The sequence below is a fragment of the Tiliqua scincoides genome, chromosome 4, assembly GCF_035046505.1.
Source record: "Tiliqua scincoides isolate rTilSci1 chromosome 4, rTilSci1.hap2, whole genome shotgun sequence".
NCBI classification, from domain to species: domain Eukaryota; kingdom Metazoa; phylum Chordata; class Lepidosauria; order Squamata; family Scincidae; genus Tiliqua; species Tiliqua scincoides.
This window is the reverse complement of record NC_089824.1, coordinates 222,045,209-222,066,190: the sequence shown is the minus strand read 5'-3', so window position 1 is coordinate 222,066,190 and position 20,982 is coordinate 222,045,209. Positions and strand designations below refer to the sequence as shown.

The 20,982-nt window shown below is 48.0% G+C and overlaps 1 protein-coding gene across 1 annotated transcript in view; it reads right to left on the bottom strand.

Annotated features, from left to right (window-relative positions):
• Positions 1-18,256, bottom strand: part of TTLL9 (tubulin tyrosine ligase like 9) — a 52,193-nt gene extending 33,937 nt beyond the window's left edge. Inside the window, exons 1-4 of the mRNA XM_066624742.1 lie at positions 18,242-18,256; positions 9,539-9,585; positions 7,174-7,266; positions 2,775-2,886 (exon numbers count right to left, since the gene is read on the bottom strand). Coding sequence (XP_066480839.1) covers positions 2,775-2,886; positions 7,174-7,266; positions 9,539-9,585; positions 18,242-18,256 — 267 coding nt within the window. The remainder of the gene's footprint in view (positions 1-2,774; positions 2,887-7,173; positions 7,267-9,538; positions 9,586-18,241) is intronic.
• Between the last annotated feature and the right edge of the window lie 2,726 nt (positions 18,257-20,982).

Sequence of the window (20,982 nt, the reverse complement as noted above, 5' to 3'; positions counted from 1 at the left end):
ATCTGTCAAGAGAGTTGGTTTGGTAGGAGAGACTAGTTCCCACAACTAGTGCTTCCATGGTCTGTTCTCAGGCTTACTCCTGGCCTGCAGTCCTCAGTTCAGGACGGTGTACTGATCTGGAAATTGGACTTAGACCTGGAAGACAAAGGTTCAAATCCCCGCTCAGCCATGAAACTTCCTGGGAGACCTTGGGCCAGTCACTTCTCTCAGTTGTTGTTCACAGGGTTGTTGCGAGGACAAAAAGAGGGGAGGAACCATGGACATTACCCTGTGTTGCTTGGAGGAAGGTCGGTATAAAAATGTGGAAAAAAAATATTTCCAGCTGTGACCTATCCTCCTTTCCTCCCTACTAATCCCCCTGACTTCTCCCCTCCCCTCCCTTCCCTGTATCCCAAAATTTTCCTTTTCTCCTCTTGGGCTCCTCTCGGAAGCCCAACCAATCTTCCTACATTCTTTCTCTCCCCCACATGCACATTTCCCCCCACTTGTTCTGCCCCATCTCCTTCTAAGGAGGTCACCCCTCCTCACTTAGGGTTCCGCTGCTTGTTCCTGTTAGAGATACTGTAGAATTCCCCTGAGTACTTTCAGAGTCAGTGCATTAGGATAGTGAGCCCCAGTTGGTTCTTGAGCACTTCCACGAAACTTTGGTGCAACTTGACTTTTGCCTATGCTCTCCGTGTGCTGGTGCAGCAATTGATGCACCCTGTCAGAAACATGCCATAAAGCACATCACAACAATATAGACAGCTCCTGGGTCAGATCTGCCGACATGAGTCCACTTGGACTTGCACTGGCAAATTAGTAGGCACAGGTCCGAATAGACCCATTGCTGCAGCTGGAGCTTACCCTAGGTAAAGGGACCAATGTCCCCTTACCTTGAGGAGACCTCCAGCCTGCTGACTTCCCGCACTGGATGCCTTGCGGCCGCGCTGGCCCTTCTGCATCAGCGCTGGATGGGACTGGGCTGCCTGACTACTTTTCACAGCTGAAGTGCACAGACGTGCCATTGCCACTGGCCTGAGTGCACATGGTAATTGTGTTTTAAAAAGCACAGCCAATAACATCCCCCCTCCCCATTTTAAAGTCAACAACATTGCCCCTGAAGCAGCATTTTGCCTGTAAAGTGGTGATTTTCTCAAATTGCTGCTTCATAGACAAAGTGCCACTTCCGGGGGGTGATTTTCAGCTTGAAAATGGCATGGGGGGAGGGTAAAGTTCTCCCTCCCCAGTCCCAGTGCTGTCTGAGTCATGGCCCCAGCAGCTGTTTGCTTGTTTTTTTAATACGTCTATTTGGGTGGCACATGTGAGCAGGTCTGGTTTGAATGCACAATTCAAGCCCATTTGATTCGATTAGCAGCCCCTTCCTACCCAACTCCCCACACAGAAATGCAGCAGCACCAGTGTGGCATCCACGGCATCCTGCGGGGGAGTTTTTGGCCCCTGGAGGCCTCCAAGGAGCATCTGTTCCCTTGCTCCAGGGGAGGCCCTGACCACCGGGTGGATCTACTTGAACTGGAGCCAGCTATACAGGAAATCCAAGTGGATCCATGAAGGCAGACTGAGCTTGGGAGGAGGGTTGGGATTTGATGGATGCCACTGCCACCCAACCCACCCCCTTCCAGGGCTTGATCCACAATCCTCTCTGCCCTCGTTGCCTTCCCATTCTGCCCACCTCTGCCCTTCTGAAAGCATCACATGCCAACAGAACATTAGCTCTTGTGTCGAGGAGGGGGGAATTGGGCTGAAAGAGTAGCCTGCAGTTTGTCCCATATCCACTATCCCTATCCCCACAACCGTGAGTGCCAGGAACGTATAAAAACGGGGAGAGGAGGACCCTTACGCTTAAGAACATAAGAACAGCCCTATTGGATCAGACCATAGGCCCATCTAGTCCAGCTTCCTGTTTCTCACAGCGGCCCACCAAATGCCCCAGGGAGCACACCAGATAACAAGAGACCTGCAAGGCTTTCTGGGAATTGTAGTTAAGAACATAAGAACAGCCCCACTGGATCAGGCCATAGGCCCATCTAGTCCAGCTTCCTGTTTCTCACAGCGGCCCACCAAATGCCCCAGGGAGCACACCAGATAACAAGAGACCTAATCCTGGTGCCCTCCCCTACATCTGGCATTCTGATACATAACCCATTTCTAAAATCAGGAGGTTGCGCATACACATCATGGGTTGTACCCCGTAATGGATTTTTCCTCCAGAAACGCGTCCAATTCCCTTTTAAAGGTGTCTAGGCTAGACACCAGCACCACATCCTGTGGCAAGGAGTTCCACAGAACGACCACACGCTGAGTAAAGAAATATTTTCTTTTGTCTGTCCTAACCTGCTCAACACTCAATTTTAGTGGGTGTCCCCTGGTTCTGGTATTATGTGAGAGTGTAAAGAGCATCTCTCCATCCACTCTGTCCATCCCCTGCATAATTTTGTGTGGCTCAATCATGTCCCCCCTCAGGCGTCTCTTTTCTAGGCTGAAGAGGCCCAAACGCCGTAGCCTTTCCTCATAAGGAAGGTGCCCCAGCCCCGTAATCATCTTAGTCGCTCTCTTTTGCACCTTTTCCATTTCCACTATGTCTTTTTTGAGATGCCTCAAATGATGAACAGGATTTGAGCAAGACATTGGTCAAAAAACCTAACGGCAACAGGATTTTGTGGGAGACACCACTGCATGAGTTGCTTTCATGGGAGCATCATGGGAAAGTGTTCATACTTTCAACCTGGAGCCTTTCTTCTCCTCTACTGTGATCACTGCCAACATCATCTCACCTCGTAATGATTCCGGAAGTGACTGATGCGAACGTGCTCGTCCATGTAGGTGTGGTCAAAGTTCTCCTGAAGCCAGCGGACATCACACCAGTAAAAGTCCCACTCACCTTCCCTGCAGAGAAAGGTCAGGTGAGGCCCAGATAGGTACCAGCACAGCATGTGAACGCTACCCTCTGACTTTCTCGTCTCACAGCCCAATCCTATTGAAATTTCCCCGTGTTGATGCAGCGGGGCCAGTGTAGCCTGTTGAGGGCCCAATCCTATCCAACTTTCTAGCTCTGGCATAGCCGCAGTACAGCCCCATGGTACTGGAACACATAAGGGTAAAAAGGCTCCAGTGACTGCCCCTTCACCACAGGATGCAGTCCATACCCCACTGGCACAACTGCACCAGCAATGGAAAATTTGATATGACTGGGCCCTAAATCACCAGCGCACATCTGAGTGGGACCGTGTTGACCGATCTGGCCTGGGAAGGGGGATAGGATATGGCATGCACCAGCACCACCGATCCCGCCTCCTCCTGGGAACTGATGTGCTCCCCCCCCTCTACTGCCTGGTGCAGAGCTGACCTGCTTCAGCATGTGTCAAGACCTTCACTGGCAACAGTGGGACAGTGCAGACCTTCCCACCAGCGCTACTAACTCCTACGCTGTTGCAACGTGCTTTACATCACATTTGCGACAGCCTGCGACAGCAAAGCGCATGCTCCATTGGTGCAAACAGAGAAGAGGATTGTCACATCACTCTTTGCATCAATTTGTTAAATGACTTCAACCATCACAAACATCAGGGGTCTTTCATTGTACGTGCTGTTGCTGTTCCCTGACTTGCATTAAACTAAAAGGACTGCGGTTATTTTTCAGAACAATGACGAACAGTTATAAAATAACTGGAAACAATCTAATGAGAGTTTATGCTCTTTGTATAAAATTATTCCCGCAAGTTTTAAAAGGGCAACACTGGACTTAATACATTTTTAACAAGACGAACACGGCAGCCACGTGCAATTGTCAAATGAGATATAGTAATTACTGGACAACTGGATGCATTTCAGATGTGACTGTGTTTCAAGTGCTTCAGACCCAAAAGACCTTCAGACCCCAAAGCTGGCCAGACCTCAGTTCCCCTCCTTCTCTGCCTGTTCCTTAGCCAAGGATCTGGGACAGGAGGCAAGGCAGTGGCTCTCTCAGAAACAATGCTCTAAGCAGCCAAACGACTGTGGTGTTGCACTCAGCATGAACTTGTTTGCTGAGCAACCCCCGAATGTTCCGTTTGGACGCTCTGTGCAGTTCTCCCTTCAGGAGGGAACCTCCCACTGCCCACAGACCCTGGTTCTGACCAGGATTGCTGCTCAGCACAGTTCTCTTACAAGCGCATCAAAAAGGATGCGCTTCTCGTCAGAAGCATGACCCTGGAGCTTGCCTGTGTGCTTGGCCTGCTGGCCCTCTGATGTAGAGCTGGCTGGGCCTCCTGAGCCCCACCACTATAGCACACGAGCTGAAAACGCACCCAATAGCTTGTCACAGGAGAAAATGGGTGATGATGGTGGGAAGCGTTCAGGGAAGCTTGTCCACTGTGGCTGAACTTGTCACCAAGGAGCCCCAGATAAACTCCCTACATTTGAAAACTATTTCTCTCCATTCATAAGTCTCTCCATCCCACAGTTGGAGAACATTCTTAAGGGACCTCGTGCCGTCAGTCACAAGTTACATCAGCAAAAGCTTGCCGACGTCCAGGGCTTTTTTTGCAATAGAACAAACCTTCCGGCAACTTTTTCCCCCCACTAGCTCCACCCCTTTGGGGGTTTTTTGCACTGTTGGCTAGGGCGGGATTTGAACCTCTGACCCCATGCTCCACAGCCCAGCACTCTCTCCATTGGGCTATAGGAACTCCTGTAGTCAAAAGTGCTTTTTGCACTGCTAACAAAGGCAGGATTCAAACCTCTGACCTTGTGTTCCACAGCCCAGCACCCTCTCCATTGGGCTATAGGAACTCCTGCAGTCAAAGTGCTCAGAACTAATATATAAGGTCTTGAGCCCAGCTGGTGGCCATCAGCGCCTCAAGTATTAGTTCCAAACAATTCAAGTCTAAAAGCTCCTATGGCTCAATTGCTAAAGTGCTGGTCTGTGGAGCCAGAGGTTGGGGGTTCAAATCCCCATAAGGAATAATTTTTTTTCTTTTTTTCTTTTTTTTAGGTGGGGAGGTAAATAAATAAATAAAAGATTAACATGTGAGTTCCTGCACCTTGTGTTTTTTTGTTTTGTTTTTTACAAAAGAAGCACTGCCGACGTCATTCACATTTTCAGGGTTAATGTGGAGAGCAGCACCAGGATGGATTTGTGCTGAAGCCGCTGGAGGACCCCAATGCAAGTGATCTAAGGGCTGCAGTATTTGGGGCCCAACCTTGCCTTGTGTTGCCTCAGCTTCACTTGTCTTAGCAACAGGCAACGGCTGATTATGTACCACAATACAGCTTCCAGAGTTGGCAGCCAAGGGTGGAAGGACCCACCTGCTTAACAGAATCCAGCATGCTGCAGAATTCATGTCCCCCACCACCCAGGCCAGAAACAGGGTTCTTTCGGGTGAAATGCAGGTTCTGGGAGCATCGGATTTGACTGAACCAGCGGTGCAGGGAGAAGGGGTGCTTCACCCTTTCCACATGGCCTGTCATCTCTCAGAATCATAGACGTACACACACCAACAGGCCAAGCTGCTTTCCCCCCTTCAGGGAGAGAAATACAGCATCTCTATACAGCAATACCTTGCACTGGCTAAGGATCAGAGCAAGGACGAAAGTCAAAAATCACACAATCCAACACACATTTTGGATTCCTTCCTTAAATGTTACACCAATTCCTGGATATATTTGGGGTAAGCCTGCAAATTTATTTTGGCAGTTAAAAAATGTATATAACTAAAAATATAACACATGCAAATGTGTGTGAAACCGAAATAAACAGAAATAAAAGAAAAATAAACATAAGAACATCAATGTTGGATGGAACCAGAAGAAAGAGGAAAGCAGGTGGGCAAAATTTGAAATTTGGCTATAACTGAAAAGGGCTGAAAGAACAAAGTGATGAAAGTCAAGGTAGTGCTGCACATATTCCCCTTAGGGTGGGAAAGCAATTTGTGTATGTTGGGAAATCATAACAGTAAAGCTGATTGCAAAATGGCCTGGAGGAAGCAGTGAAGTGCCCAGTGGCATAGCTAGAAGGGGTACAAATCACTAAGTTTTGCAGAGAGCCTTCCCGCAGCAAGCAAGTGGCCCCTCCCCTTTGGAGGGGAGGAGTATGCCTCCATTTTGCTCCCTCCAAAGGAGAGGGGCCGCTTGCACACCACGGTGAGGCTCCCTGCAAAACTTAGTGCTATGTCACTGGAAGCGCCTGCTCCCCTGAACAACTGTTCCAACCAAATCCATAGTGTCCCATCTCTCTCTATCCCTACCCCCCTCCTCCCAGCTGCATTTCAGGCTATTTAAAGAGCAGGCATGGGCGCCCCACATCAGCTGTGTTTTGATCTCCAACAGTTTTGTAGAAAAGAGTATTTGGGCAGGTGCAGCTCTGCTCTTCCAACTGCTCCGGGACTCCATTCTGCAATTGTGAATACAGCACAGGGTGTTTCTCAGTATGTGCAGAATGCATGTCCCTCACTACGAAGGCATTTGTCTATCTGCATTTAGGGAAGAAAGGCATTTCCCACCTGACTGGGGGTCACTGGTATGTCTTATTTTAGAAACTGGGTTTCTGAATGTTAAACAAGAATTTTGGATGCCCAGCGGGTGGGGGGGAGGAGGGGGAGAAGGGGAAAAGGCAAGAACTTATCTGCTGAAGGGGAGGAAAGAGAACCTGCCTCTCCATTCACCACATATCCCTGCTCAGATCTCTACTGAGTAGGAAGTCACTGTGCTTCATGCCCCTGGTAACTGAAAGAAAAACCAATATATTTCTAGAGGCTTAAAGGGATCCTGGAAACACTGGAGAACCCCAGTGCGGTTGTCAGTGCTGGCTGTACATATTACTTTCTAAGTATGCGCAAACTGCTATAAAACATACAAGTGGCCAACCTGATTCCTGGAAAGCAGCCCTAGCGTGGTTTCCAAGTAGAATTTCTTTGTATGTGTGCAGTATGAAGATGGCATTTTTGCAGACGTGCACAGTGTGGGGGGGGGGGAAGGTAACTGGTAAGCTTCGTTTCTAACTTTTTGTCCAGGCAGTCGACAGGGGTCCAAGTGAAACACCTGTGACAGGAAACTGAACTGAGATGCGATCTGGGATGACTCTTTGTATCAGAAACCAAATTTGGGGTTTGCACCGTGGATTAAATTCTGAAAGGAACTTGTCCCTCTGGTCTCCCAAATTTGTTACACCCAGGATAAAAAGAATGTAAGCCTTACTCTTTCACTTCAATCCATCCAGGCCGCTGACGAAGGACATCCAAGATGGTGTTGGTGAGGGCACACTTGAATCGGATGCAAGCACGGGGCTCTCTATGAACATAAAAACTCCATTAATTATTAACAGTATTTTCCCATCACTCGTAGGGCTGTGAACATGAAGATGTACTGCAAACAACCCCTTCTTCAGTTTCCTTTACAGTCACTTTGCAATTTAGACCACAGCCCCTTCAGCTCCACAACAGGCACAAAAGCAGAGGCATACCTACACTATAAATATATTTGACTAGAGATGTAACATTTCTGGAAATGCTGAAACCAAAGGAAAAAAAACTGGGATTTTCCTGTTTAAAAGCAAACAGACATTTTGGGGAAAATGAGAACATATGAAATATTAATTCAAAACTTGCTTAATCACTTTAAGAACATAAAATGCATTACATATAACTTAGCACATAAAATTGTACTGTTTGTGAAATTTAAAAGTGTAAATGCATTACTTTTATTCAAACAATGATTTCAAATATAGCCACAGTCACATAGAGATGGAGCAGCAAGACAGGACAGCCAATGGTATTTGTAATTCTTGGATTTGCTACTTGTAAAAACAGGGGAAAAATAAAAATTGAAAATAGAAACCATCACTACTGTAGTAAGCAAAAAGCAGCATTTAAAAAAAAATACAGATAACTATTTCACTCCTTCTCTCCATAATGAGTAAAGTCAGCATTATGCAGAAGCAATGCAAAACTCTGCTACCAGAGGGAAGACTAGGATGCGTGTATATAAAAGCAGTGGGGTCCAAAGTATATGCCTCTGTTTTGCTTCCCCCACCAGGAATGGCTGCGAAGGGGGGGAGGGGTCGCTTGCACCCTGCAGTGAGGGTCCTAGCAAAACTTAGTGCTTTGCACCCCCTCTAGTTACACCACTGCAACAGCTCTGACTGTTATAGCTTTGCCAGAATGGATACAAAACATTTTTATTTGCAAAATGCACAGCAAATTGGTCACAGTGGGCTACTGAGGACTCAGTCACTTATCCCTCTGTGACAAATTGCAACAGGCCTTGACCCACCAGGGAAAGCTTCACTAGCACCTTTGTGCAGGTTCAGGGGCAGCAGAGACTCTGATGTTTTTCACCACCATCATATCCACAGAGCAAGCCATAACATGAGCTCAAGCTGTTTTCAGTTGCACTTATCATGTGTCTTCTGTTAAATACACACTAATCGTTGACCCAAATATTTCTTCTTGGAAGCAGCTCTTTGAAGTCTCCAGCAGAGGTTTTTACTTTCTATCTGATCACCAGGGAGTGAACCTGAGATCTTCTGCAAACCTAACCAGGAAGTTGTCTATCCATGACAAGGACGTCACTGCAGGCGCTTGCACCCCCAGATCACTTTCTCCCTATCCACTGCAAAACCCCATCAGGTATGTTGAGGCACATATAATTTGACATAGGTTATAATGAAAGCCATGCCATCTTGACTCACATAAGACAAGGTGACTGTGAAATAGATGTTGAGTCTTCCAAGACAACCAATCTTAGAATCTCAACACCACCTCAAAGATTATCCCTATCAGCTCACACCTGTTATGCAGAGGAGAGAGCAAAGTACAAAATACCAGAATCACAATGCTGTCTCAAAAGCTGAATATCATGCACAGAAACTTGAAGACCATTTTTATTTTTTGACTTCATTTTATTGTGAGCCACTTATTTACCTCACCATAAGCCACCTGGCTGCCAGCAGGTCCCTTGGACCTATGCCAGCTATTTCGCTGGTGTAAATCGAAAGAGCCTCAGATGACCTGTTGTGCTGGAAAAAGGGAGATAGGATCCCCTTATGTGCGACTACCACCAAGATCCACCACTTGCCCTTGAATCATCCCTGCCTGCCCTGCTCCTTCCTCAGTCCTGCTGACACCTTACCTGCTCTGGGGTGGACTGGGTGAGCCATTGGTGTGCGTGTGGGGTCTCCAGCCATTTGTGCCAGTGGTTCCACAGCACACAACAGTGGTGCACTTTTTGCGATGCCAGACGAAGACTTATGGTGGATTGGGCTGCCTGTCCTCCCCCTTGTTCTATCACACTTCCATAATACATGTCAGGCTGGCATGTTTATCCAGGATTAACCCTTGGATGGCAGTTATTTTCTTATTAACCAACAGCAACAGCCTCAAGCATGATGTCAACGTGAATTTTCCTGTATCAAAATGCTTGTAAAGATTTATGTTTCCACCTGGAATATACCATCCTACTCTTTCAGACAGTAATTAAAATCCTTTCCTGATGCCCCATTTGTGCAGAAATGGGAAAGGGCTGTTCAAATTACAGTATCTAAAGGGAGAAAACAATCACTCACCGTTCCTTTAGCTTTTGGTAACCATAAGGCCCTTTATAGTTTATGTTCTGCAATGAGACAAATTGAGAAGCAAGTGAAATGGAAACATGAATACACACACTTCTCCTTCCCTCTGTCATGGCTGACAAATTCTCAGGTGTCCTAAAATACAGTGCATCAAAGAAGTGGAAATATGTTTCCAGATCTAGGTGGGAATGGCTATTAAATGCAAGCCTAGGACCTAAAATGTTAGCACATCCCTAAAAATTTGAAATATACTTCTCAATCCAGGCTATTGCTCTGGCTGCAATTCTATACACCAGCCATTTTCAACCAGTGTGCCATGAATGGTCCACAGGTGTGCTGTGGGAAATTGGGAGAGGATCATTTATTAGTAGGGCCATTGGGGAATGTGAGCCTCCTCCACTGGCAGCACAGTGTGCCTTGTCAGCAATCAAAAAGCTGATGGTATGCCTTGAGCATTTTCGAGCCTTGTCAGTATGCCTTGAAATTAAAAAGGTTGAAAATCACGGCTATACACACTTACTTGGCAGTACATTCCATTAAACTCAGTGGGGCTTGCATACAGAGGATACAGAGAATAGACATACAGAGAATTGCACCACCAGTCTATGAAAGAAAGAAGCCTGGCAATGTGGTGATCCTTGAGTGTGTTTTGCCATTCACTCTCTCCTTGACAGAGGAGCCCAGCTGCATGTACCCAGTCACAGAAGGTAGCAGGACCCACTGCCTTCTCTCTCTCTCTCTCTCTCTCTCTCTCTCTCTCTCTCTCAGGTGACAGGAGAAATGGGGTGGGGTAGAGGAAGACAGACAGTGAGTGAAGAGCATAGATGGCACAACTCTCCCCCCCCCAAATCTGGTTACCTGCAAAGCTGTTTTACATTGTAAATTACCCAGTCTTTGCGATACTTTGTCATGTTCATTAGGGTGGCTCAAAAAAGTGCCTTCACTGAGGATTTGAAATATGTAACTTTAGTTAGCTAATTAACTCATCAATTTGCTGAAAGTCAGGCACTTAACTGGTTGAAAATGTAATCTGTTGGCAACTTTCAGCCTCGAAAGGCTATGGTATAAGCCTTCAGCACCTGGCATTCCCAGGCAGTCTCCCATCCAAGTACTAACCACACCTGACCCTGCTTAGCTTCCAAGATCAGACAAGATCAGGCACGTGCAGGGTAACAGTTGCTGCTTAATCTGCTGGCAGCACAACAATTTATCCACAGGTCAACGCAAATGAAAGATATTCACATTCACGTCCGGGGGTTTTTTTTGTGTGTGTGTCCCAGTCATTTGCATCCCACTGTAACTGGGCTACAACCTCCATGTTATTTAAGTCTTTTATCCCAGTTTCTAAACGTAACCCTAGTTTTGAGTTTTAAAAGTAAAAAAGTACATCGAATGTAAATGCACATATATTGGGACACAAACGTCCAGGACGCAAAAAACAAGCACAGATGTCCAGGGACTCCAACGAAGGGGTGCATTTGGTTGGGATACAGTTGTCTAGGACACAGTGGTTCTGTTGCCCCTGTACTTAGCCTGCATACCATTTTATGATTAAGACTTGGGATATCCTGGTCCAAGCAGGGCTGAACAAGAGGTCATATTTTTCCACAAAGGGAATTGCTACCACTATGCATCATGGACATCAGCTAAAAATTTTCAGCTTGAGTAGTACTCTGTGAAGTGCTTCCTATCCCAACACACTACTGCATGCCCTGCCCAGAATCTGTCTTGGAGTGTTTGCAAATCGGCAGAACAGTTGCAAAACATCTTACTCCAGAACAGATTAGTGCTGAAAGGGGCTCTTTGGGCTGAGTGGTACTGAGCAACTGACCTGAGAAAACTTAGCAGTGAGGGTGGACTGTAGCTCAGTGGTAGAGTCCCTGCTTGCATGCAGAAGGTTCCAGGTTCAATCTCCAGGATAAGCCATGTGCACCCCTGGAAAGAAAACCCAGGCAGCTGCCACCAGCCAGCACAGACAACATAGAGTTGGATAGATCCATTATTTGACTTGGTAGTAGGAAACTACCTAGTAGATGGGACTCGTCAGCCTGGGAAGGCAGCTCATCTGAGAGAAGGAAAACTCTGATCCCAAACCTCCACTGCCTTGTGGCTACATCCAGTTATGGAAAAGGCTTCAGGAGTCAACCTCGAGGCAAAATCCGGAGCCGGAGTCCCCGAGGCAGTTCATGGCTGAACACAGTCACGTTCTGGCAACTCCTGCGACGCCGCTGGAACCAACCGTACTGGCCTCTGCCTTCCCATTGGACCATTCCAGCGACGTGGAGAGGGGGGATTTGCTGCATGGGTGACAGTCTGTCCTCCATACCTACTTTACCCAGGCTTCGCGCACTGGAGAGGACACTCTGTTCCAGAACCACCATTCAGAGCGTGACACCATAGTCTTCCGAGACTGAAGGATGCCAACAAGTAGGAAACTTTATATGCTCACCATACCTAGTCACAGATCACCACCACCCCATAGAAATGGCATGAAATATGGAAGCAACAAAGGAAGAAAACAGCTAGGCACATGCAAAAGCATAGGACTTCCGTCTCCCTCGGCAGGCGAGACTAGAACCAATGAGCTGAAGTTACAGGGAAACTGATTTAGGCTAGACAACAGGAAGAATTCCTTAAGTGTAAGAAGTCAGGCTCAGAGAAGGGTAATGAAGACCATTCAGAGCGCAATACCATTGTCTTTCGAGACTGAAGGTTGCCAACTATCAATGAAGACGATCAGACGTCTGGAAAACAAGCCATATGGTTGGGGCAACTTGGTATGTTTAGCTTGGAGAAGTGAAGACTGGAGGACAGGCTATAATAGCACCTTCCAAATGTCTGAAGGGGTACTAAGGGCACAATCCTAACCAGGTCTACTCAGAAGTAAGTCCTATTTTGTTCAATGGAGCTTACTCTCAGGAAAGTGTGGTTAGGATTGCAGCCTTAGTGGAAGAGGCAAACTTGTTCTTTTCAGCCCCAGAGAACAGATTTAAGGAGGAGAGGTTTAGGGTGGATATCAAGAAGAAATTCTTAATTTGCAATTCCATTGCAGTCCCATAATGGATCTGATTACCAAGGGAAATGGTGGGCTATTCCACACTGAAGGTGTTTACTCAAGAGGCTTGCCAGGCCCCTTTTAGAGAAGCTCTAGAGAGGGTTTTCCTGCTTCATGCAGGAGGCTGGACTTGCTGGCCCCTCCAATTATTTAATTATAAATAGCGGGAAGTTATTTTCGTAGTGGGAAGTTATTTTCCTTCTCACGTAACAACACCAGAACCAGAAGCCATTCACTAAAATTAACTGGTAAAAGTTGGATCAGACAAAATATTTCTTTACCCAGCAAGTAAATCTGTGAAACTCCATGCCACAGGAAGTTGTGGTGGCACCTGGCCTAGAAGCTTTTAAAAAATAATTGAGCAGATTTATGGAGGAAAGATTACAAGCCATCAGATGTTACAAGCCATGAGGACTGTACGATGCTTCCAGGTTTTGGAGATAGCCTGTCTCTGAATGCCAGACGCAAGGAAGCTGCAACAGGACACAAATATTATGTTGTCTTGAGTGCTCCCTGAGGCATCTGGTGGGCCACCATGTCACACAGGAAGCTGGACTAGATGGACCCTGGGCCTGATCCAGCATGGCTTTTCTTATGTTCCTTTGAAGCACTTAACACACAGAGTTAAGTTTTTCTTGTCCTGATACATTTTCTGAGCTACAAATGCTGTTTTTTAGCTGGGAAAATATGATACACCCCCGCCCCAGATCGCACATTTATTGTGACTGTGATTGTTATGTGAAATGTGATTGTCACAGACACCCACACAATATTTGTTTGCTCATATGGACTGAATTTTGAAACATTTCAGCGAATATTTCTGTGGCTGAAAAAAGATGCACTGAAGTGTATGACATCTTCAGATGCTCCAACTGTTCCTACTTAACAGGGACTGTCTCTGTTTCCTGGTACTCATCCCTGGTAAATGCGGCTGACCCTATTTTTGCCTTTCAGGAATGCATTGATGACATTTTGCTAGCAGAGTTGCCATTCATCAGAATTCACAGCTCACTCCTCTTGGTCTCTTGAAATACAATCTCAGAGTGTGTGAGTGGATGTCTCTTGTCTCTAGTGCAGGGGTGTCCAAACTTTTTGGCAGGAGGGCCATATCATCTCTCTGACACTGTGTTGGGGGCCGGCGGAAAAAAATTAATTTACATTTCAAATTCAAATAAATTCACATAAATAAATTTACATAAATGAATATATTAGAGATAGAACTTATATGAATGAATGAAGGTCTTGCAATAGCTCAAGGCCTATAAAAGGCCTTGCACAAAGCAAGGCCGGCCTTTCCTTTGTTGCCACTGCTGCATCACAGATGTGACTCAGCAAGCAGTGCAGGAAGCCCTCTTCCCACAGCTCATGCGAGAGGTCGAACAGTTGGCCATCATACTGAGAGCAGTTGCATAAGGCCAGTATGGGCTCTAGCAAGTCTCAGGAGGGCCAGAGGCTTATTGGAGACTGGGGGCTCCCTGAGGGCTGGATTGAAGTCCTTGAGGGCCACAAGTGGTTTGGGCCGGGGTTTGGGCACCCCTACTCTAGTGCAGCTGAGTCTACTCTACTCAGTAGTAGTGCGTCTACTCTAGCTGATGGAACATACCAAGATCCAGGTCTACAGAGCTTGCGTCCTGAGTACACTTCTGTACTGCAGCAAGTCATGGACTCTTCGCTCACAACAGGAGAGGAAACTGAACACTTTCCACATGCGCTGCCTCCAACGCATTCTTGGCATCACCTGGCAGGACAAAGTCAGGCATCACCTGGCAGGACAAACAACACAGTCCTGGAACGTGCTGGAATCCCTAGCATGTATGCACTGCTGAAACAGAGACGCCTGCGTTGGCTCGGTCATGTCGTGAGAATGGATGATGGCCGGATCCCAAAGGATCTCCTCTATGGAGAACTCGTGCAAGGAAAGCGCCCTACAGGTAGACCACAGCTGTGATACAAGGACATCTGCAAGAGGGATCTGAAGGCCTTAGGAGTGGACCTCAACAAGTGGGAAACCCTGGCCTCTGAGCGGCCCGCTTGGAGGCAGGCTGTGCAGCATGGCCTTTCCCAGTTTGAAGAGACACTTGGCCAACAGTCTGAGGCTAAGAGGCAAAGAAGGAAGGCCCATAGCCAGGGAGACAACCAGGGACAGACTGCACTTGCTCCCAGTGTGGAAGGGATTGTCACTCCCGAATCGGCCTTTTCAGCCACACTAGACGCTTTTCCAGAACCACCTTTCAGAGCGCGATACCATAGTCTTTCGAGACTGACTTTCTTTGCTACAGGATGTGGTGATGGCGTCTAGCCTAGACGCCTTTAAAAGGGGATTGGACAAGTTTCTGGAGGAAAAATCCATTATGGGGTACAAGCCATGATGTGTATGCGCAACCTCCTGATTTTAGAAATGGGTTATGTCAGAATGCCAGATGCAAGGGAGGGCACCAGGATGAGGTCTCTTGTTATCTGGTGTGTTCCCTGGGGCATTTGGTGGGCCTCTGTGAGATACAGGAAGCTGGACTAGATGGGCCTATGGCCTGATTCAGTGGGGCTGTTCTTATGTTCTTATGTTCATGCTTGGGATAATTAAAAAAAGGATTGAGAAAAAACAGTGAATATTATAACACCATTGTGCAAATCACTATTAAGGCAACATCTGGAGTTTTGCATCCAGTTCTGGTTGCCAAACTTCAAAAAAGATATAGAGGAAATGGAAAAGGTGCAGAAGAGAATGACCAAAATGATTACTGGGATGGGGTACCTCCCTTATGAGGAAGGATACAGCATTTGGGGTTCTTCAGCTTAGAAAAAAAAGATGCCTGAAGGGAGACATGATTGAGACATACAAAATTATGCAGAGGATGGATAGGGGGATGTACTTTTCCCTCTCACACAACACCAGAACCTGATGGCATCCACCCAAGGGTTAATAAGGAATTGAAGAATGAAGTTGCAGATCTCTTGACTAAGGTATGCAACTTGTCCCTCAAAACGGCCACGGTGCCAGAAGATTGGAGGATAGCAAATGTCACGCCTATTTTTAAAAAGGGAAAGAGGGGGGACCCGGGAAACTATAGGCCGGTCAGCCTAACATCCATACCGGGTAAGATGGTGGAATGCCTCATCAAAGATAGGATCTCAAAACACATAGACGAACAGGCCTTGCTGAGGGAGAGTCAGCATGGCTTCTGGAAGGGTAAGTCTTGCCTCACGAGCCTTATAGAATTTTTTGAAAAGGTCAACAGGCATGTGGATGCGGGAGAACCCGTGGACATTATATATCTGGACTTTCAGAAGGCGTTTGACACGGTCCCTCACCAAAGGCTACTGAAAAAACTCCACAGTCAGGGAATTAGAGGACAGGTCCTCTTGTGGATTGAGAACTGGTTGGAGGACAGGAAGCAGAGAGTGGGTGTCAATGGGCAATTTTCACAATGGAGAGAGGTGAAAAGTGGTGTGCCCCAAGGATCTGTCCTGGGACCGGTGCTTTTCAACCTCTTCATAAATGACCTGGAGACAGGGTTGAGCAGTGAAGTGGCTAAGTTTGCAGACGACACCAAACTTTTCTGAGTGGTAAAGACCAGAAGTGATTGTGAGGAGCTCCAGAAGGATCTCTCCAGACTGGCAGAATGGGCAGCAAAATGGCAGATGCGCTTCAATGTCAGTAAGTGTAAAGTCATGCACATTGGGGCAAAAAATCAAAACTTTAGATATAGGCTGATGGGTTCTGAGCTGTCTGTGACAGATCAGGAGAGAGATCTTGGGGTGGTGGTGGACAGGTCGATGAAAGTGTCGACCCAATGTGCGGCGGCAGTGAAGAAGGCCAATTCTATGCTTGGGATCATTAGGAAGGGTATTGAGAACAAAACGGCTAGTATTATAATGCCGTTGTACAAATCGATGGTAAGGCCACACCTGGAGTATTGTGTCCAGTTCTGGTCGCCGCATCTCAAAAAAGACATAGTGGAAATGGAAAAGGTGCAAAAGAGAGCGACTAAGATGATTACGGGGCTGGGGCACTTTCCTTATGAGGAAAGGCTACGGCGTTTGGGCCTCTTCAGCCTAGAAAAGAGACGCTTGAGGGGGGACATGATTGAGACATACAAAATTATGCAGGGAATGGGCAGAGTGGATAGGGAGATGCTCTTTACACTCTCACATAATACCAGAACCAGGGGACATCCACTAAAATTGAGTGTTGGGCGGGTTAGGACAGACAAAAGAAAATATTTCTTTACTCAGCGTGTGGTCGGTCTGTGGAACTCCTTGCCACAGGATGTGGTGCTGGCGTCTAGCCTAGACGCCTTTAAAAGGGGATTGGACAAGTTTCTGGAGGAAAAATCCATTATGGGGTACAAGCCATGATGTGTATGCGCAACCTCCTGATTTTAGAAATGGGTTAAGTCAGAATGCCAGATGTAGGGGAGGGCACCAGGATGAGGTCTCTTGTTGTCTGGTGTGCTCCCTGGGGCATTTGGCGGGCCGCTGTGAGATGCAGGAAGCTGGACTAGATGGCCTGATCCAGTGGGGCTGTTCTTATGTTCTTATGTTCTTATGGACAGCCACTCAAATTAAGTGTGGGGAGAGTTAGGACAGACAAAACAATGTATTTCTTTATCCAATGTGTATGTATGTATGTATGTATGTATGTATGTATGTATGTATGTATTTATTTATTTATTTATTAGATTTGTATTCTGCCTTTCTCCCCGAATGGCACCCAAGGCAGCTAGTAATTAGTAGTGGAATTAGTCTGTGGAACACTGTGCCACAGGATGTGATGATGGCATCTGGCCTAGATGACTTTAAAAGAGGATTGGACAGATTTCTGGAGGAAAAGTCCATCACAGATTACAAGCCATGATGTGTATGTGCAACCTCCTGGTTTTAGAAGTAGGTTGTCTCAGAATGCAAGGGAGGGCACCAGGATGCAGTTCTCTTGTTGTCTTGTGTGCTCCCTGAGGCATCTGGTAGGCCCCTGTGAGATACAAGAAGCTGGACTAGATGGGACTGTGGCCTGATCCTGCAGGGCTCTTCTTATGTTCTTATGCAGGCATGGAGGTGGGCAGATCTATGAGCTGTTAACAGGTACAGCGATGCAATGGAAACTCCGGGTTCAGAGGCCCTGGACACCTGAGTGCCAGGTAAGAGCAGTGAACAGAAGAAAGAACTTGTTGCCTTCCTGACCTCACTATTGCATGTGCCTCCTGCACTGCCAGAAGTAGGGTGCCAGAAGTAGGGTGCTGGCTTCACGTGGAGGGCCTGGCCCTTAGCAGGGATGTGCAGGGGGGGAGGCAGGTGAGGCAGAGCCTACCCACTGGAGTCCTTTGAAAAGCGCGCGCCTGGGTTGAGAGTGCTTGCACACCTTCCAAGGCGGCGGCGCTTTTCAAAGGACTCCAGTGGGGAGGCTCTGCCTCACCCGTTCCCCCCACACATTCCTGACCCTAAGATGCCACTCACTCACCCCCTTGTTCCCCCCTTTTCTTTTCACAAGTCCCCCAGACACAATTCTTGTGAACTGCATTTGCACAAATGAAGGCAGCCCCGCCCCCACTGCTCAGACAGGGAGGGGGTCAGACAGCCCCCTCCTCTCCCCTGACACCTGGAAGGGGGCTAAGGCTGGAGCCGCCGCCCGCCCCCTCCCTGCCCACCTTGTTCTTGGCCATGGCGCTCCACCCTCCGACGCGCTTCAGCCCAGAGCCGCCGCCTCCATCACCACCTGGCGCGTCCCGTTGCCATGGCAACCGGAGCTGGACCAAAGGCTGGGGACCGCATCGGGGTAGGCGGAGGCGGGGCCGTGCGGGGTGGGCGTGGCTTGGGAAGCCTTAGCGGGGAGGGCCTGTGATCAGAGGGATCGTGGAGCGGCCAGTTGGGCTAGTCCCTGTCGCAGGTCCGCGGTGCACAGAGCAGGCTGTGAGCCGGCCCTGGAAGCACTGCAAAGGCCAAATCTCGTGCTGCGGTTGCCCCCCTTCTGTCGTGTGCTGTGCCGCTGGGGGGCCGTAGCATAGCTAGAGGAAGTGCAAAGCACAAAGCACACCTCACCACTGTGTGCAAGCAGCCCCCCCCCCCCGCTAAGCAACCCAGAATGGCTCCAAAGGGGAGGGGGAGAGGCCGCTTGCACGCTGTGGTGAGGTGCCGTGCAAAGTTTAGCACACACTGCGGTGAGGCACCACTGTGCGAAATTTAGTGCTTTGCACCCCCTCTAGTTACGCTACTGCTGGAGGCTTTGTGCATATCAGCCCAGACAGCCATAAGAAGAGCCCTGCTGGATCAGGTCCAGGGCCCATCTAATCCAGCCACCTGCATCTCATAGCGCCCCACCAGCTGCTTCAGGGAGCACGCAAGACAACAAGAGACCTGCACCCTGTTGCCACTCGCTTGCACCTGGCATTCTGAGGTAGCCTACTTCTAAAACCAGGAGGTTCCACATGCCCATCACAGCTTGTAAACCTGTGATGTACTTTTTCTCCATCACTCTGTCCAATCCTCTTTTCAAGGCATCTATGCTAGATGCTACAGCCGGTGGCAAGGAGTTCCACAGACTAATTACACACTGGGTATAGAAACACTGTTTTTTGTCTGTTCTAACTCTCCCTGCACTCAGTTTTAGTGGATGTTCCCTAGTTCTGGTGTTGTGTGAGAAGGAAAAGAACATGAGCCATGAAGCTCTGCCACGGAGGGACCTGGCGCCAGTTCCCATCTCAGCCATACCCTACCTTGCTGTGTTGTTGTGAGGATAGAAAAGTCACACATGGTCCCCCTGGCCCCTTGGGAGGAAATATGAGGTACAAATGTAATTGATGTCATGCGCGTAAGCAGGCCATCAAACTTAGGAACTTTTATGCTGTAATATCCTTTGCATGCTGACTTGGGAGTAACTCAGTAGAACTCGCTTCTAAGTAATGTGCGTAGGAGAAGGTTGCATAGTTGTGTTGATTTCAATGAGAGAAAGTTTTGTATGTCATTAATCCCCTCCCCCCAAATCAATGAGACTTCTATATTTGGGGGTATATAACAAGCCTACAGGTAGACCACAGCTGCGATACAAGGACATCTGCAAGAGGGATCTGAAGGCCTTAGGGATGGACCTCAACAAGTGGGAAACCCTGGCCTCTGAGCGGCCCGCTTGGAGGCAGGCTGTGCAGCATGGCCTTTCCCAGTTTGAAGAGACACTTTGCCAACAGTCTGAGGCTAAGAGGCAAAGAAGGAAGGCCCATAGCCAGGGAGACAGACCAGGGACAGACTGCACTTGCTCCCGGTGTGGAAGGGATTGTCACTCCCGGATTGGCCTTTTCAGCCACACTAGACGCTGTGCCAGAACCACCTTTCAGAGCGCGATACCAGAGTCTTTCGAGACTGAAGGTTGCCAATACAAAAAAAAAAAAAAACAAGCCTGAGAAGATCCAAGAAATCAAGGGGCCAAACATGAGGATGCAGCCAGGAAAGACAAATTGCACAGTAGTCGAGCAATCTGAGTGGCAACAGCAGGACATGAAAGAGCAAAAGCTGCATTGCTTGGTCTGTCAGCCAGAAAGCAGGAGGAAGGAAGGGGTCATCTGACTGGGTTGAGGATGTTTGCTCCCTGCATTGCTTTCTGGTGAGGCAATCGCAGAGGGAGGTGCCCAGGTGATCCAGATCCAGTGGTTGCAGCAGAAACCTGGAACCACACCCTGTCTGTGGTGCTCAGTCTACGGAGAAGGAATGGCCAGGTAAAAATGCACACTGCATGACTTCATGCCTCAGGTGGGGTGGGGGAGGGCTTCAAGCCTTAGCTCAGTATGCAGAATGTCCCTGGTAAGGTTTACTCTTTGGCATCCCTGAGTAAAAGGATCAGTCTGAAAAGCTGGTGATTCAAAAGCTACTCAATGTGGTCGAGGGACAAGCTTTCACCCAGTCCACAGCAGGGATGGTTTTCCTGCTGAAGCAAATGGGAGACTTGCAGGAGAATGAGAGGAGGACTGTTGTTTACTTTTCATGGGGGTTTGTGGTTGAGAACTTCCTGGTGGATTGTGCCTCATATTACGTAGTTGGGAAAGAACTGTTGACTTTTGGATTTCTCACCAAGTGCACCAGAATGTTCTGCCATAAAAGCAACAAATTCACTGGAAGCTTCTCCTGCACTGGCCCCACTGGAGTGAATGGGAACAGCTGACCAGTGAGCAATCTAGCCTTAAGACACTGCCCCTTCACTTTGCTATGATCTTCACAGTCAGTATAGATCCTAAATGAAAGGCCCAGAATGCACATGAATACTACACTACTACTGTGCAATGGTGTAGCTAGAGGGGGTGCAAAAAACCAAGTTTTGTAGGGAGCTTCACCGCAGCATGCAAGTGGCCCCTCCCCTTTGGAGCCATTCAGGGCCTGGGTGCAAAACAGAGGTGGCAAAACT